At 38.4% G+C, this 17337-nt stretch overlaps 1 protein-coding gene across 1 annotated transcript in view; it reads left to right on the top strand.

Moving 5' to 3' along the window:
- Positions 1 to 16022, top strand: part of MAOB (monoamine oxidase B) — a gene marked incomplete at both ends in the record, with an annotated part of 121327 nt that extends 105305 nt beyond the window's left edge. Inside the window, 6 exons of the mRNA XM_080718363.1 lie at positions 369 to 422; positions 4590 to 4647; positions 8866 to 8963; positions 13678 to 13789; positions 14596 to 14658; positions 15870 to 16022. Coding sequence (XP_080574489.1) covers positions 369 to 422; positions 4590 to 4647; positions 8866 to 8963; positions 13678 to 13789; positions 14596 to 14658; positions 15870 to 16022 — 538 coding nt within the window. The remainder of the gene's footprint in view (positions 1 to 368; positions 423 to 4589; positions 4648 to 8865; positions 8964 to 13677; positions 13790 to 14595; positions 14659 to 15869) is intronic.
- Positions 16023 to 17337: the final 1315 nt, after the last annotated feature.

The raw sequence follows: 17337 nt of genomic DNA, 5'->3' as shown, positions 1-17337 counted from the left end.
GTGCCACCATTCCTGGTTCAGATGTGGTCTTAAGTGAAGTATTTGAAGTCTAGGGCTCATTCCTATTGACCACCAGACAGATGGAAGGAAGTGGCTCACTTGTCATGTTACCCTAGGCAGAAGTCCTGGCCAGTTATCGGCCTTTAGTCTCTTGACTCTTCAAAGGTGGAAGGTGCTCTTCAGTGTTAGGAATGTAACATGTACATGTTCACACTAAAACTGTGACCATAAAATAGGCCATCGTATAGACTGATTTTTCTGGTTAGCTTTTCGCAATGTACACTGGGCACATGTGTAGCTATAAAAATGAGACCAAGATGAAAAAAAATCATTAGTTTCCCCTTCTTTTTCTTGTCTGTGTGTTTCAGATTTATCCTTGCTCACAAAGCCAGAAAACTGGCACGTCTTACCAAGGAAGAAAGGTAAAAGGAATCTTCCTCCCTCTCTCCATCCCATCCCTTTCCTCCCTCCCTTCCTTTCTTTCTTCCATTTTCTTTTTTGCCTACTTGTATGCTCCTTAACTTTTCAACTTACAGACTACCTAATAATATGTATATTTCCAGTTACATGCCTGTTGTGTTAATTATAAGGGGTTGTTTATTATATAAAAGCACAGTTTTGATAGCTTAACTAATTATTAAGATTAATATTTATTGAGTTTATTATAAACAAGATGCCATACCAGTAACTATGGAGACTATGAAAGTAATTCTAATCTAGAAGCTTGTGGAGAGATAACCAAGTGGATAAATTACCGTGCTGTAGAGCAGTGCATGAGTGATACCTAACAATTACAGATTATAGGTAGAGAAGGACTAATTTCTCTAAAGGTGGCAATTTCTCCTGGCAATTAATATTCACCACTGCCAAGTATGTATTCCCATATCACACTACTGATAACATTTTTACCAACTAAGAGTCCTGAATGACATTATGGTGCACTCTCCTCTTCTGCCAGTATGCTCCTGTGTGACCGATGCCACCTCTATGCATGGCCAGGGTTACAAAAAGTTTGCTAAGGCCATTCATGTAAAAATGTCTTCAGTCTAAGATCTTTGAAGGTTAGGAAGTGTTGTCTGGTTTTGTTCACTAATCATGAGCACCCAGGACAAATCTTTGCTCAATTTGTCTTTTGATAATTTTTATAGCTAGTTTTATACTATATTGGAGTTTTATCTTTGAATTCATCCATTTTTAAAAATTGTGGCCTCTAAATGGTCTATCTTGCATAGAAAAGACTCCCATTCCAAAATATTTTGAAATCACCTATTTTTTGCTCCTTTTCTGGACTCACCTATTATATGAAAATCTTTGATACTTCTGAGATACATTTTGGTATAATAATTGATGTAGGAGTCCAACCTTTTTTTAAAATCATGGACAGTCATTTGCTTCTGTGGAATTTTATTGAATAATCTTTTTCACACTGATTTAAAATGGTTACCTTTATGAATTTTATATCTCCTTATGTGTTTATTCTGTTTCTGAATTTAATTTCACTTCTTCGCTCCATCTTAGTATTCCCTCTGCTTTTCCCAAACTAATTTACTTGTGTAAAAATAAAGAGAGAGGGAGGGAGAGAGGGAGAGGGAGAGGGAGAGGGAGAGAGAGACAGAGAGAGCGAGAGAGAAAGAAGAAAAGCAGAGAAGGGGAAGAAATTAGAAAGTTTTGTATATTTTTGCCTGTAGAAAGAGTTTTATTTTTAGCATTATTATTATTCTGTAAAAATCAGGTTTGGAATAACCATGTTTGTTTATAGAAGTATAGTTGACCAATCTTATCTAATTGAGTAGTTAATTGACTCATCTTAATTGACTAATTATAACTATTGGCTTACTTGGCTTACTTCCAATTCCCCCATTAGACTAAAGAGTTTCTATTTCTTGAGCATTTACTTATTATCTACCAACTATTGGGCTTGGAACTTTAACTGATGGTTCTCAAACTTGTTATTCTTTTTGCTGAGTCAGGAGATCTAGGGAAGGACCTGAGGATTGACAGTTCTAACATGTACCCTGAAGAAGAAGAAGATGATGATGATGATGATGATGATTGTGGTGGTGGTGGTTGTGATGGTGGTGATGGTGGAAGTAGTCTGGGAACTATACTCCTAAACCATTAATGACAAAGTCATGTGAGATTATTGATAAAACTAAGGCTTAAAGAGTTTGAGTAATGTGAAATCTCACAGCAAGATAAGAAGCAAAAGCCAAAATCCCAGCTTTTCCTGTTCCTCTCTCTTCCCACTGTGTCTTCAGCCTCTGCCAAAAGCCAGCTAGTCCAATGGGGCACGAGTTTGCTCGTGGTCGAGGGTCTCAGTAAAGGTGGGGAAGGATAGAGTGATTTTCTACAGATTCTTATCTGTAGCGGTTCTTTCCTAGGAAAATAATCCTATGATCGGCGCTTTAAAAAGAACCTGACATGGATCGATGCTTCTTGTGCAATCGAACACTTTATTTTGGACACAAGATTTTTTATATATTCCCCTCTCCCAGTGAATTTCTAGTAAAAAGAAGTACAAAACACCCAAGGTACAAAAGAGAGATACACATGCAGATTACCAACCCTGAACAAGACAAAAGTAAGACCTGGGATATCCCAGGTCTTTGTGATTGAAATCAGTCCCATTATCTCAGGTGGGCCTTGTGCTCCAGAGCCCAGCCCCCTTTGGCCTTGCAGCTGCAGAGGCTTCTATTTGGCTAAAAGTCACACCCAAAAATCACTTGAAGAATCCAGTTTGTTTTTTAAGAGTTTTCTTTAACCCTTTCGGAGCTCTCATTCCTAGGGCTTAGTCCAATGTCCTCCTTTATATATATAATGGGCGACGAAGTCTGAGATTCCAGCTTTCATATAGTTATCGTAAGATAAATCCGTGTTCCTTTATGATGATTTAAGGAATTTCGATGAATGTCTGCTGGATTTTGTCTGCAATACTATCCGCTGTCTGAAAACTTAAACAAACTCATGACACAGTTTAGCAGGTAAACACCAAGAAATAACATGAAGTCTTTAGATTTAGTTGTCAGGTATATTTCTCTAGCAGCTGAGCATTTTCCTTCTTTTAATAATCCATATTCCTATCACTAACCTTCTGCAACTTTCTTTTCTTTTCTGATTACCCTAATTCTCTCTTTCCCATTCGGGCCAATCTCAGGATAAGCTCTTCTTCATACAAAATACTTTCTTATTCTCACCATATTTTCTTTCTTTCTTTCATCTTTACACATCTGTTTTATCTGTCCTTTGTTTTGACATAGCTATTTTTAACCAGGTGGTGTCGCTGTATTGAAGGTCAAAGGTGGACTGGAATGCTGCTTCTAATTACCATTTGAACAAGGCTCATCTAATTACCATTTGAGCAAGGCTGAAAGTTTACTGGAAGGAATATTTTACATGGATTTAATTTCTTTCGCCGTCCTAATCTTTTTTCCACCGGAGCAATTTCATGTGGAAAGTTAAAAGAATCATTACCAAAAGGATAGTAGTTATGAAAGAATATCTAAGAGTGGAGAATACTTTTTGCCAGCAACCACACCTTCTCTCGGGGCTTATTTCTCACGTTGAGAATCGCCTATGACTACATGGATTCTCACACATGTAGATGCCAAGATGGGGTGGGCAGCAAAGTCTTGGCAAGCCTCATAGTGGGCCAGAGGGTTAGAAGGAGATGACTAGGGCCATACCTTCATCCTCCCAGAAGCCCCAGTGCTTAGCAGATTGACATTTAGAAGGTACACAATCTGTTTTCTTAAATCTGTAGGAAAATGAATGGAACTAGAGAATTTTATGCTAAATGAGATCAGCCAGTGTCAGAAAGTCAAGGATCATGTTTTCTTTCATATGTGGACACCAAAGAGAAAATAGGAAACAAAAGGGAGATAGACCAGTAAAATAGTGGAAGGGGAAGTGAGGAGGGAAAAGGAGAGTGAATGAAGGAAACAGTTCAGATAATGATATGTCCACACATGAGGATATCACTACCAATTTTACTAACATGTCTTGGGATGGGGGGGAGGGGATCAGGGTGAGACCAGGAGGAAAAATACCATGTACTATTTACATATATGTTTGAATCACTTTGAATCTCACTATGATATACCAATAAATTGGACATTATGATGTGCAATGCACAAATAAAGGTGCAAAAATACATTTGATATAGTACAAAGTGCCTTATTTTTTAAAAATTAGGATGAAATATTGAAGTGGAAACAATTGCTGACAGTCTTTTTTTTCTCTTTTGGTACTAAAGATTGAACCCAGGGGTATTCTACCACTATGCTACGTCCCCAGTTCTTTTTATTTTTTATTTTGAAACTGAATCTTGCTAAGTTGCTGAAGGTTTTGCTAAGTTGCTGAGGTTTTTGCTAAATTGCTGAGCCTGGCCTCAAAGCTGTGATCCTCCTGTCGCAACCTCCCAAGTATTGGCATTACAGGCATACAAAACACCACACCCAGCTCACAGAGTCTTTAAGTTTTAGTTTTTGTTTTATTTTTAAATTTTTTATATGAGTGCCTCTTACTTTTTTTCGGTTTCCTTTCTTCTTTCACTGTTACTCTCATATTTTATTATTATTATTGTTCCATAGGCGAAACAAACTTTGTGAGCTCTATGCAAAAGTTCTGGGCTCCCAAGAAGCTCTGAAGGTAAGGCTGCTTCTCAGGCCATTCCTATGGGTGGATAGATTTTGCTTTGTCCTGTACAGGTTCTTGTAAGTAGGACCCTGGTGATGATGTCTTCCCTGATATACTCATGGAGGAGTCTTCACAAGACTGGTCAATTTATAAGTGGATCTAGAGACTGTAAGCCCTGACTGTGCAGGTCAGGGACACTGTGACATGCTGTGGTTTAGTTTGTGCTACACTTGTCCCCAGATTCAGAGCTCTACTTGGGACAAGTTTATTGGACCATTCTGTCAGGGAGTAAGGTGGGGTCTTGTACTACTCATAGGAAGGTCCTAGGTCCTGGCAGCTAAAATGAAAATTTAAAAAGAGCTTTGGTTTTCTTTGGTGCTTTTAAAAAAATATCTGAGCCTCAGCTGGGTGTGGTGGTGCACACTTGTAATCCCCGCTCTTGGGAGGCTGAGACAGGAGGATCACGCAGGTTCGAAGCCAGCCTCAGTTACTTAGTGAGGCTCTCAGCAACTTAGTGAGACCTTGTTTCCAAATAAAATATAAAATAGGTCTGAGGTATATAGCCCGGGGGTAGAAAGCCTCTGAGTTCCACTCCCAGTACCACACACAAAAAAGTCTGAGTCTCATTCATGTACATAAACTGATATTCTCACTATCCGCACTGTCTTGCTGGTAAAAATACAATGACTTCTCCCCCACCCTACATCCCCCTTTCTGCCTTGTTTTACCCTTGAACAACTGGGATTAAAGGAAGAAAGGCTCATGTGCCCAGCCCTATCATCTGAGTGTCCTAGTGGAAGTAGCCTAAGAAAATAGTAAACTTCTAATTAATCAAGAGAAAGTCCAAAGTGGTTAAAGGTAGGGATCGGGGCCCATGAGATAGGGAGGCAGTGTGGTAGGCAAACAAACTAGCCCTTCTTTCTCTGGACATTTAGGAACAGTAAGAAAGCCTAAAATGCTCAAAACCAGTATCCATGACCACCCACATCACCGATATTTAAAAAGATAAATTGGTGTTCTTATGACAGCCACCAGACTGCTAAGTTTCTTATATCTTCACATGGATTATGTCATGAAGGATTTGAGTAGAGAGGAGAGCAATGCACAAATGAACCATTAATATCAAAGAATGATTCACTTGGTAAGCCTGTTAGAGCCAAGTTTCTGCCTTACTTATGTAGTTTGTAGCTTATTAGCTTAGTTCTATCATTTTAGCAATCATCCTGCCCAACTTAGGACTGGCTGGCTTCCTCCTAGTCAAGTTATTGTAGTGTTTGAATTTGTAGGGTTTTTTTTTTTTTTTTTTTTTTTTTTTGCGGGTCTAGGGATGGAGCCCAGGGGCACTTAACCTCCGAGCTACACCCCCTTCTCTATATTTTTTTTATTCTTTATTTTGAAGTCGGGTCTCACTGAGTTGCAGAGGTCCTCAGTAAGTAGCTGAGGCTGTCCACGAACCGCGATCCTCCAGGTCTCAGCCTCCCGAATACTGGGATTACAAGTGTGCGCCAAAGCACCCGGCTTGTCATTTTTGTTTATTAATATTTGTTTTTGGTGGTACTGAGGATTGAGCTCAGGGGTGTTCTACCTCCAAACTATACTTCTAGCCCTATATTATTTTACTTTGAAACAACATCTTGCTAAGTTGCTGAGGGTCTTGTTAAGTTACTGAGGTTGCATCCTCCTGCTTTAGCTTCCCAAGTATCAAGATTACAGGTAAGTACCACCACACCCAGTTTATTCATTATTGTAAAGCAAGATTTTCACATTCCCATTGGATATGTTCTGTAATTGATATAGGTGAGATACATACTACTGAAGTTTTTTTGAATTCTTTTTCAGCAAATGAACTAGAACAATGCATTGGTTGTTATGGAGAGAAACAGTCAGTATTAATGAAAAATGTTTCATTTTTGGTTTGCATATACCACTTAGAAAATTTAAATGTAGGAGTAGCTCCTAGGCTCCAAAGTGGTAAGTAAAGTAGCAAAACCAAAAATATATACTCACTAAAATATCACTAAACATCTGTAAAAATAGTTTTTTTCTTAAAAAATGCTCTTTGAAATACTTCACCTTGGTCACTATTCCAGCTCCTTTGAAGTCACATCAGTAGACACTGTCAGGCTAACACAGTTTGTATTTGAAGTTCCTCCAGCATCTTGGGAGGTTGTTTTTTGGTGATCTCCATTTGGCAAGGAAAGCCGTTGTTATCAAATTTCCAAAAAAATGTTGATTGTTTTTCACTTGGGAAGGTCTCATTTTTTAATATAGATGGTTAATTTCTGATGATAAATATGAGTTACTTCTGTCCTTGTGTGCTTTTGGAATACAAGTACTTGCTTTTATTTTTGCTCTGAAGTCTTTTTGGAGGAAGAAAGAAATTCCTTGGAGCAAGAAAAGGCAAAGGTCCAATAATATTTCTTCTGATTGGCTACAGACAATCAGAGAAAGATGTGCAGGCAATGGCTACAACTTTCAGAAGCTGGAACATGCAGCATGCTGATACCATAACAGCCCTGGATGCACTTAACCCATCAGACAAGACCTCATACTTCATAAATAGGATGCCTTCCAAATAAATATCCAAAGTCAGCTTGTCACTACAAATTTACTTAAACAAAACATTTTTCAGAATCTTTTAAACACACATTTATTATCTTAAAACTTGCTATTTATATTTTCAAAGTAATGCTTAATGATGAAGTTTCTGTTTCCAATGCTGAAGACTGAATTCAGGAGTTCATACATGACTGCGCTACATCTGCAGCACGTATTTTTATAAATAGTTAAGACTGCAAAATCTCAGCTGAAGTGTTTGTGGCAAAAGCATATTTTTCAAACCAATAGTTGTTTACAAGTACCACTACCAGCAGAAGTACCTACATGCTACAAAAACATTAGTTTAAGCCAAATGTGGTGGTACATGCCTGTAATCCCAGTACTTGGGAGGCTGAGACAGGAGCATCACAGGTTGGAGGCCAGCCTCAGCAACTTATTGAGGCCCTTGTCCACAACTTAGTGAGACACTGTTTCAAAATTAGAAATAAAATAGGGCTGAGTGTGTAGCTTAGAGGTAAAATGCCCATGAGTTCCATCGCTAGTACCATGAAAAAAGCAAAACCAACAACAAAAAAACATTAGTTTATCTGATCAGCTTCCTTTAACAAAACTCACTTCCACCAAAACATGAATATGCTCATCTTTTTTCTTTAACAAAGATGTTTTTATGCCTTTTCTCTGTCCAATCACTCCAGTAAGCATAAATTCTTTAAAAATTTTCTTTCAAACTATATTCCCTAAAAACTTCTAAATAGGATGACCAAGTTAAAAATTGGAAATAAATAATTACAGGTTATGAACAGTAGTCATGTCATGCATGAACGAAATGAGAAAACTTTTCAAAGCCTTAATATCTTTTTTTGTGTGTGATACTGGGGATTGAACCCAGGGGACTTCTACCTCTGAACTGCCTATTTTTTATTCTTTATTTTGAAACAGGGTCTTACTAAGTTACAGAAGGCCTCACTATGTATTTGAGCCCGGCTGCAAACCTGTGATTCTCCTGTCTCAGCCTCTCAAATACTAGGATTACAGGCATGCACCAACACACCCAGCTTCGAAGCCTTAATTTCTTAGAGGTTTATTTCCAAGAACATTTGTCTGCCCAAAGGCATATCTTTAAAAACATCAGGAAAATGAGGCTTTATTTCAGAAATACAGTCAGTCCTCTGTATCTGCAGGTTCTGTATTTGTGGATTTCACCAACAGTCAATGGAAAATATTTGAAAAAATTGCATCTGTACTAAACATAGGCCTTTTCTTTTTCTTTTTTTCCTTTTTTATTGGTGCATTGTAGCCATACATCTTAATGGGTACAAGATGGTAGAAGCATACATATACACATAACTTTCTAGTCATTATTCCATAAACAGTAAAGTACAATTATTTATGCCTACATTACATTAGATATTATAAGTCATCTATAGATTATTTAAAGTATACCAGGAAATGGATAAGCCATATGCAAATAATATAGCATTGTATCTAAGAGACTTGAGAATCCAAGGATTTTGCTATCTGTGAGGGGTCAAGGGATCAATCGCTCTCAGATTATGAGGAAGGACTTCAAATTGGTTCTCCACTATGGAGTTTTCTGAAGTGTGTTTGATTTATTGTAGATGAGGTGTCTTTCTCTGGTCTCTGTCAATCTTTTACTACTCTGTCTTGCAGCCAGTACATTATGAAGAGAAGAACTGGTGTGATGAACAGTACTCTGGGGGCTGCTACACGACCTACTTCCCCCCTGGGATCATGACTCAATATGGAAGGTAGAGTCAAAGTGTGCTAAACTGTGACAAAAGTCCCTTGCGCTGGAATCCAAGCTTTAAATAGATTCATGTCATAATTCTTTTCTGTTTTGTGAGCCTCACCCCCAAAGGGAAAAAAAAGCATGGAGGAAAAAGGAGAAAAAACCCTCAATTTCCTTTGTATCTGTGCATCTTGGGAATGAAGTCATTATAATTCTGCATCATGGTGCTGCTTTTCACTCTGCATTCCTCTGGAGGAGCAATCTCAATCAATATAACCAAAGAAGATTGGAGCCTAAGAACAGCAAATGAGAGTAGTCATAGGCTTCACTTATATTGTTAGAAGTGTCCTTATACTGAATTTGGAACTCAGTAAAATGTCCTCTAATACACTTGTATAAGTACGAACATGAGTAAGCATTACCAAAGTGAAATCAATTCTAGTATGGGTGTGAAAGGACTTTGTTTCCCATTCTGACTCTGCTCATAGCCAACTTTGTCCTGGACAAATGACCTCTCTCTGAATCTCACTTTCTTAGTATCTAGAGAGTGAGAAGAAAACACGTGATAATATAGGATAAGAAATAGTCCATACATTAATCAGAGCATGAGTTATTTTTTAACAACTTTATTGAGATACGAGTCTCATACCATAAGACTTGCCCATTAAAAGTGCACAGTTCAGTGGTTTTTAGTATTCATAGCATTGTGCATCTAAGTATGATTTATTGATTTTTAGTTCATTGTATTTGATGACAATAACAAAATATAGATTAATGAAGTAGCAATAGTTATTATGGCCATCATAGTAGTACTAAAGCAAGCAATCATGTAATGCTGACAGCTCAATAGAAACAAAATGGGAACTGTAGTGAGCAAAAGGCTATTGAGGATACAGCAAACAGTGGGTGAGAATAAATGGAGGTGGCTAATCTATCTGTCCTTGAAAAATGATCAAACAAAGATTAAAACCTGCCAGATGTGGTGGTGTATGGCTGTAATTCCGGTACTTGAGAGGCTGAGATAGGAGGATCACAGGTTCAAGGCAAACCTCAGTAACTGAGACTCTCAGCAACCTAGGACAACCCTATTTGCAAGCAAAAAAATAAAAAGGGCCAGAGATGTATCTCAGAGGAAGAATGTCCTTGAGTTCAATCCCCAGTACCACACATACACACACACACACACACACACACACACACACACAAATTAAAACCTGCTTATCAGAAGATACAAAATGACTTTGGTTAGCACTTTCCTTATCTTCCTACAGATGGCAAAATATAAGCCAAGAGAACATTCTGGGGCCAAAGGTCACTAGCTGATAATCCACTGAGTCATTAATTTTCAGACATGCTGAGTATAGAAGAAATTGATAGTAATTCTTCTATTCAGTATTTATTGGCTAAGTGCCAACCAGTTGCCCAGCACTCTACTGGAAACTTCAGTATCAAGGACAGTTCTCCCTTCTGAGGACCTGGCAGTGTTGGGTGAGGATAAGGAGAACATAGCACTCTAACAGAGAGGCGTAAAAAACCCAGAGAACACATGGAAGCCTGAGCTTGTCTTACCTGGATTAATCTGCAAAGGCTTCACCATGCACTTTTCAACTATAGGTTGGAAGAAACAAAAGGTCATTGGTGCAGCATAAGCAGATGGCACCATATGAGACCAAATGCTTGGAATCCTATAAGTTATTACAAAGTCTGGGCAAAGCCTTGCATGGTTGGGCTATAGGTGATATTAAAAATGGAATGGAGAATTAGACCAGAAAGTGTTGTAGAATCCTTTGCTTCCTTCAACACATTCAGAAATATAAAACTTGGTATTTCAACAGAGAAAGGCCACTATTGCTTTGGTTTTGGTTTGGTCCTAAATCCAAAGTGTGATGTGATTGACCACAGAGGTGAGTTTTATGCTTTCACACTGCTCTGGTCCTGATCTCATAAGAAAAGCAAGATACATCTCATTGCATTAGTCATTGGTAGTGGCACAGAAACATCTTATTTCATCTTTGTTCCTTCCCAACTATATATGCCATTTTTCTGAACATTACCTTTAAGTTATGAGTTAGGAACTAAGGCACAGAGTCCTCAGCTTGAGATAAGACTACTTTCCTACAGGACATCCTGGGTCATGATGTTTGAGATACTACAAATAACTTTACTCTTAGGGCACAGAAAGTGTTCCACTTCCAGATGGAAGTTAGAAGATAGAATTAACAGTACCACTTTAGTAAAGAACAGAACACACACTTCTAAAGAAAATTTTCTTCTGGATAGGATGAAAAACTTATCATGGTGATTATGTTATATCCTTTATATATACCATCTACTCACACACCTGCAAAATAAGGGAAAGGAATTTTCTTATCACCTATTGGAATTTTTCTTTTTCTCTTAATGAAAACAATTTCCACATGACCAGTTATGATAAACTACCTCTTTGTCTATTTAAGTTAGTCTTGGGGTTTTATATTTTACATTATGATTTTTAGTATGATTAGTTCTCTGAAATTTGTACTTATTTCAACTCTAGAATTGTGTCAGTCCTCCCAGAGGTCTTAAACTGGACTTAGTTCTCTCTGGGTGTAAAGAGTAAACATTCAGTGAAATACCTATAGCACAGTTTAATGATCATGGAGAAAGCAAATCTACCTTCTCTTTAGGAAACCCTTCATGAATACCTCTATGTTCTCAAAAATTCCAGATTAATCTACATATCATTATTATTATTATTATTATTATTATTATTATTATTTTACTAGTATTTTATAATATATTCTCTTGTATCCTCTTTTCCTTTTTGATGACTGCAAACAAAGCAGGTGAAGGAAAACCTACCAATTTAAGTGAACCTGTTGTGCTTTCTGATAAGAAGTCCAGTGCTGTAAAATGTAGAAAAAAAGTGTAGCATGGGTGTGAGCTCTGGACACCCCTTTTAATGATAAAATGGAAGCATGTTGTGGTGTGAATAATGGCTTGTTGATGGTGCTTCCCTCGTGGTGTTTTTGTGAGAATGACAACAAACTGCTCCTCTTACAGGCCAAGTACTGTGACACCTCCATACCTTTGCATAGCATGTGGGCACTATGTGAAATGATGATGATGATACACTAGGTAACATATATAGGGTAGAAACATAGTTTTTGATTTCTGTGAGAACTGGATGAAATCCTGGCACTACTATTTTCTAGCAGTGTGGCTCTTGGTGAGTCCCTGCATATTTTTCCCAGCCTCAGTTTCCTCATGTATAAAATGAGATTATGTTGGTAGCTCCTTCATTAAATTTTTGAAAATATTGAAAAATAGTTCAATAGAGAGAGGAAATTTAACCAAGTGACTAAGACTGTGGGTTCCAGTGTAAGATGGGTGTAATTTAAATATCAGCTCTGCACTTACTATCTGTGAAATAGAGCAAATTTTTTGTGTGTGTTTGTTTATGGCTAGGCCCCAAGAAGTAGTCTCTGAAATGATTAGTAGACAGGATGTATGTCAGAACATAGTCTTTCAATCTATGGGATGAAGAAGAAGAAAGTATAAGTAGGCAGAGGGCTGCAAGCTCCACTAAAGGTCCCGGCTGACCACATGGGGACCTCTGGAACAAAAATGACCCTTCAGAGTAGTCTTAAGTTGGGGTTCAGGACTTGGATTTTTATAGATCCCTGGTGATCAGTCACTGCTGGGAGGAGGAATTCCCTAGGGCTAGGTAGTTTTCTTTAGTGGAGATGGTCTTCAAAGAGGGCTGACATTGAAAGGCCATTTTCTGGCAGCAGCTGGGGATAAGTCCTTCATCCTCCAAGGGGATCTGGGTGATACATCTGCAAAATGGGATTAATCATAATACTGACCTCACAATGTTGTGATGAACACGAGTGCACTTAGCAGAGTCCTTGGTACTCAACAAATGTTGGCTATTCAAATTTCATGCAGTCATACTCAAATCTAGTAGAGGAATGTGTTCAATGAATAGTAGTCATGGAGCCATAAGAATCATGAATTCATTAAATAATGTTTCTTACTTATAGAAACTGTCTTAGAAATGCATAGACCCCTGAGTGTGGTAGCAAACTTCTGTAATCCCAGTACTTGGGAGGCTGAGATATGAGGATCACAGGTTGGAAGCCAGTCTCAGCAATTTAGTGAGACCCAGAGTAATTTAGTGAGACCTTGTTTCAAAACAAAAAATAAAAAGGTCTGGGATGTACCTCCAAGTTAGAATGTCCTTGGGTTCAATCCCTAGTACCAAACCAAACAGAAAGAAAAGAAAAAGAAAAAAATCATTACACTCTCCTCTTTAAGAGATGGGGAAGCCAGAGCTCAGTGAGAAGTGATTTTTCCAAGTTCATTTGATGGAATAACCAGGTGGGGAATTGGAGAAGCTTGTCACTTTGCCTGGAGCTGGTGAACCATAAAAAAGATTCATATGTGACTGTGCTCATACAGTTCCTCACTTCATGTAGATGAAGACAATATATATTTTGCCTCTACCAATGTCAGTCTCTTTACCTATGGCCTCTTGGTGCAGCAGTTGACTTTGATTTTGATTTCATTTCATTTATGACAAAAATTATTCAAGAGATAGGGGAACCAAATGAACATTTTTTTTCTAAAATGACTAATGTCCTCTTTAAAGTTTTGAATCTGAGGAAACTGACCAGCCTACATCATCATGGGGCAGCTCATCTATGACTGTCCGAGTATAACCACTTTTACTTCTTTGCTTTCAATTGCAGGGTTCTCCGCCAGCCAGTGGGCAGGATTTACTTTGCAGGCACTGAGACGGCCACACACTGGAGCGGCTACATGGAGGGGGCTGTGGAGGCTGGGGAGAGGGCAGCCCGAGAGGTAGGGCTCAGGGTGATGGACTGTATGGGGAAGGAGACAACATATGGGCCTGACAAATAAATCGAAGTTGTCTGAGATTCTGACAGCCAAGTCCCCAGCATCCTCCATATAAAGACCCATGAAACTGGGCGTGGTGACGCACACTTGTAATCCCAGCACTTGGGAAGCTGAGACAGGAAGTTCGCACAGGTTCGAAGCCAGCCTCAGCTACTTAGTGAGGCTCTCAGCAACTTAGTGAGACCCTGTTCCAAATAAAGTATAAAATAGGTCTGAGAGTATAGCCTGGAGGTAGAATAGCTCGTGGGTTCCACCCCCAGTACCCCCCCCACACACACAAATAAATAAATAAACATCCATGAAACACCATTATAACAACAGTTTCAGATGAAGAAAAGTACTTCATCCAAAAGTAATATCTACAAGATATAATTTGTCACCCAGGGTACCTTAAAAAGAGTCCATGGGGTTTATAGTGGAGAAAACCCAGGTCTGATAGTACAGAATCCAGTATGTCTCTATTAGGACTCAAAATTCATTTTTATCTTTACAATTTTTCTAATTTCATTCCCAATAAGGTGTGTTCACAGCTACTGAAATTTATGATTGAACTAGTATTTGGACCCTGTTATTCCAAAGATAAAAGGCCTCTTGGAGCCCTTTAAAGGTTGAATAGCCTACTCTGGCCTTTACCTTGGTATTTTTGGTGAATATCCTAAGAGACACTCATTTAGCCCTTTATTTGGAGAGGAAATTAGGAGAAAGATGGCATCAGTTTTGCTCTTCACCAAGGTGCTCTTCCATTTCAGATCCTGCATGCCATAGGGAAGATTCCAGAGGATGAAATCTGGCAGCCAGAACCAGAGTCTGTGGTAGGCTATATTTTATTTTGTGAATTTAGATAATGAGCAATGATTCTCCAGAATACCTTTGTATACGTCCACATATTTTTCTCTAAGTGACTCAACCTTTGAATGTTTAAATAGATATTGTGGGTTAGGGTGGAGGTGAGGAGTTTAGATGAACTTTAGTAATTTGTAGCTACCATATATATTGCATATTATTAAAAATGATTTTTGATGGGGAAAATAAATATTTCTTAGAAAGCCCCAGACATATTAAGAACTCAGTAGAGGACTGGAGATGGAGCTCAGTGGTAGATCATGTGCATGAGACTCTCAGTTTAATTCTTAGCACCAAGAAGTAAACAAACAATAAAACCAAAAAAACCCAAGAATTCAACAGCTATCTGTTGAATAAATATCCAATCTGATGAATCTCTACAGGAGGTAGCAAAAAAAAAAAAAGAAAATATATTATTTCCTGTCCAGAGACAAAAGTGTCAAACAAAGTTGAGCATATTTAATAGATTCAAGATTCATTCATAATATCTTACCATTCTTTTAATAAAATCCCAAGAAGTTTTCCTGGCTGGATGGAAGGCTGCATTATTCGAAGTTAAATCAAATGCAGTGGCACGCTCCTATAATCTCAGTACCTGAGAGGCTGATACTGCCATAGAGACCCTCAGCAACTTAGGCCTTGTTTGAAAATAAAAAAAGGGCTGGAGGTGTAGGTGAGATATAGAAAGCCCCTGGATACTATGATTCTATTCCTAGTAACACACACACACACACACACACACACACACACACACACACACTCTATATCTATCATTGATCTCTCTGTCTATCTTATTCCTCTTCCCTGTTTAGTGTGAAACCAGAGAGTAGCATTGGCACTCCAAAGTCATTCTCTGCTAGAGATGGAATTGGTTCACTCACTCAACAAATCTTTATGGCACATATGTTTTGCAGGGAACTACCATAATGCTCACTGTCAAATTAGGGACACAGATAATGACCTAAAATGTACTATTATGGCAGAGAGATAAGATGAGGGAAGATATAAAAAGAAGGGGCCATCTTAGATTGATGGCTACAAAAAGATTCCATATGGACATGAAATAAGGGGTCCAGTGGGGAAGGGGGGGTGAGAGGTTTAGGAAAACTAGAGGAAATAGAGATTTTCTGGAATGAACTCTGCAAACCTTGTGCTAACAACAACTGTTCTCTAAACCCAGGATGTCCCTGCGCAGCCCATCACCACGACTTTCCTGGAGAGACATTTGCCTTCTGTGCCAGGCCTGCTAAAGCTGATCGGATTGACATCCATCTTCTCAGCAACAGCTATTGGCTTCCTGGCCTATAAAAGGGGGTTGCTTGTGCGGATCTAATGAGAGAACATCTGTAACCACACTCTCTTCTTAACTCTATTCAGGTTGTGGGCTTGGGAAAAGGGTTGCAAAAATTCCACAAAGACATACAGAATGCAGAGTGAGGGTGGAGAGCATGAGGATAATCAGACCATAGGGAACACGTATTTCTTTCTCCATTTTGGTCCTGAGTTTGCATCTCTTAACTGACTTAGCACTCTCTCCCACTCATTTCCAAGTTTACTGCCCTTAAAATCTTCAGAATAAATGGGCTTGTTTAAAGTTCTTACTGTCCTACAGCACACCTTGTCCATGTGCACACAGCTAGTTTTTTTCCCATCTTGGTTTTGTGTTTTTCCTTCCTCCTACCTATGTTATCCTCTGCATTTGTCCTTAGTATTCTATATTGTTATAGCTGAAAGACCTTAGAGACCACCTAGTTTTCACTTCCTATTTTAGAATTGAGCAAACTGAAGCTGACAGAGGTGGGACTTGCCGAAGGACCACAATAAGCTACTGGTATTTGGATGAAACAAAATCTAAGCTTTTCCCACCTCCTGAGATGTATTTCCCAACTTCCCTCCTTCACCCCCTGCCATAGATGCTGATGGTGTCCACTGTGTGACTTTACTCTGTATTAAGTTGTCTTGTGCTACACAAATGCTACTCAGTATAATATATACTTAATATCCTTAGTTTTGTGCACTGTCTCCAGGTGATTGTAATTTTTTATAGAGTAGGAATCCTGTATTTGTCTTCTCATTTGAACTCTCCATTATATCTCAACACAAAGGTCAGTACACACTTGGGTAATTAAAAATAAAGTTGATTGACCAGATGTCTGCTGTCATTTCTTTTTTGGGTAATGACCTTCAACGTTTTGACAACCAAATCAAGATCCAGTGTTAGGCATATACTTGTGCCTTGAAAGCATTTAGTCAAAATTTTCTTGAAGCCTGGATGATGCATGCATTTTTATTGTGTGATCCATCATGGGAGGCATATGTGTGAGCACTTGGTAAATGATTTATAATGACATGTCGAGGATACTAAATGACACAACTCCTTGCTTTCATTTCCCCTGAGAAAGCATTCAAAATAATTGACATATTAATAAGCAAGATGCTTAAACCATTAAGGTAATTATAATACTTCAGTTGACCTTACATATTCCTTATCAGTGCAAAGCTTTTACTAGGTAGACTCATTAATTTAAAACTATAGTTTCACAGTCCATTAAATCCTATTTGAACTATTTTTTAAATTATATCATCATTTCAAAGTACTCATATCTCTCATCTCCCAAGGTCAGTTTTTATCAGGACATATTTTAAGC

This window comes from Muscardinus avellanarius (genome assembly GCF_963383645.1).
Source record: "Muscardinus avellanarius genome assembly, chromosome: X".
Classification (NCBI taxonomy): Eukaryota; Metazoa; Chordata; class Mammalia; order Rodentia; family Gliridae; genus Muscardinus; species Muscardinus avellanarius.
Note: the sequence above shows the minus strand (reverse complement) of the source record. Positions and strands in the feature narration are given on the sequence as shown.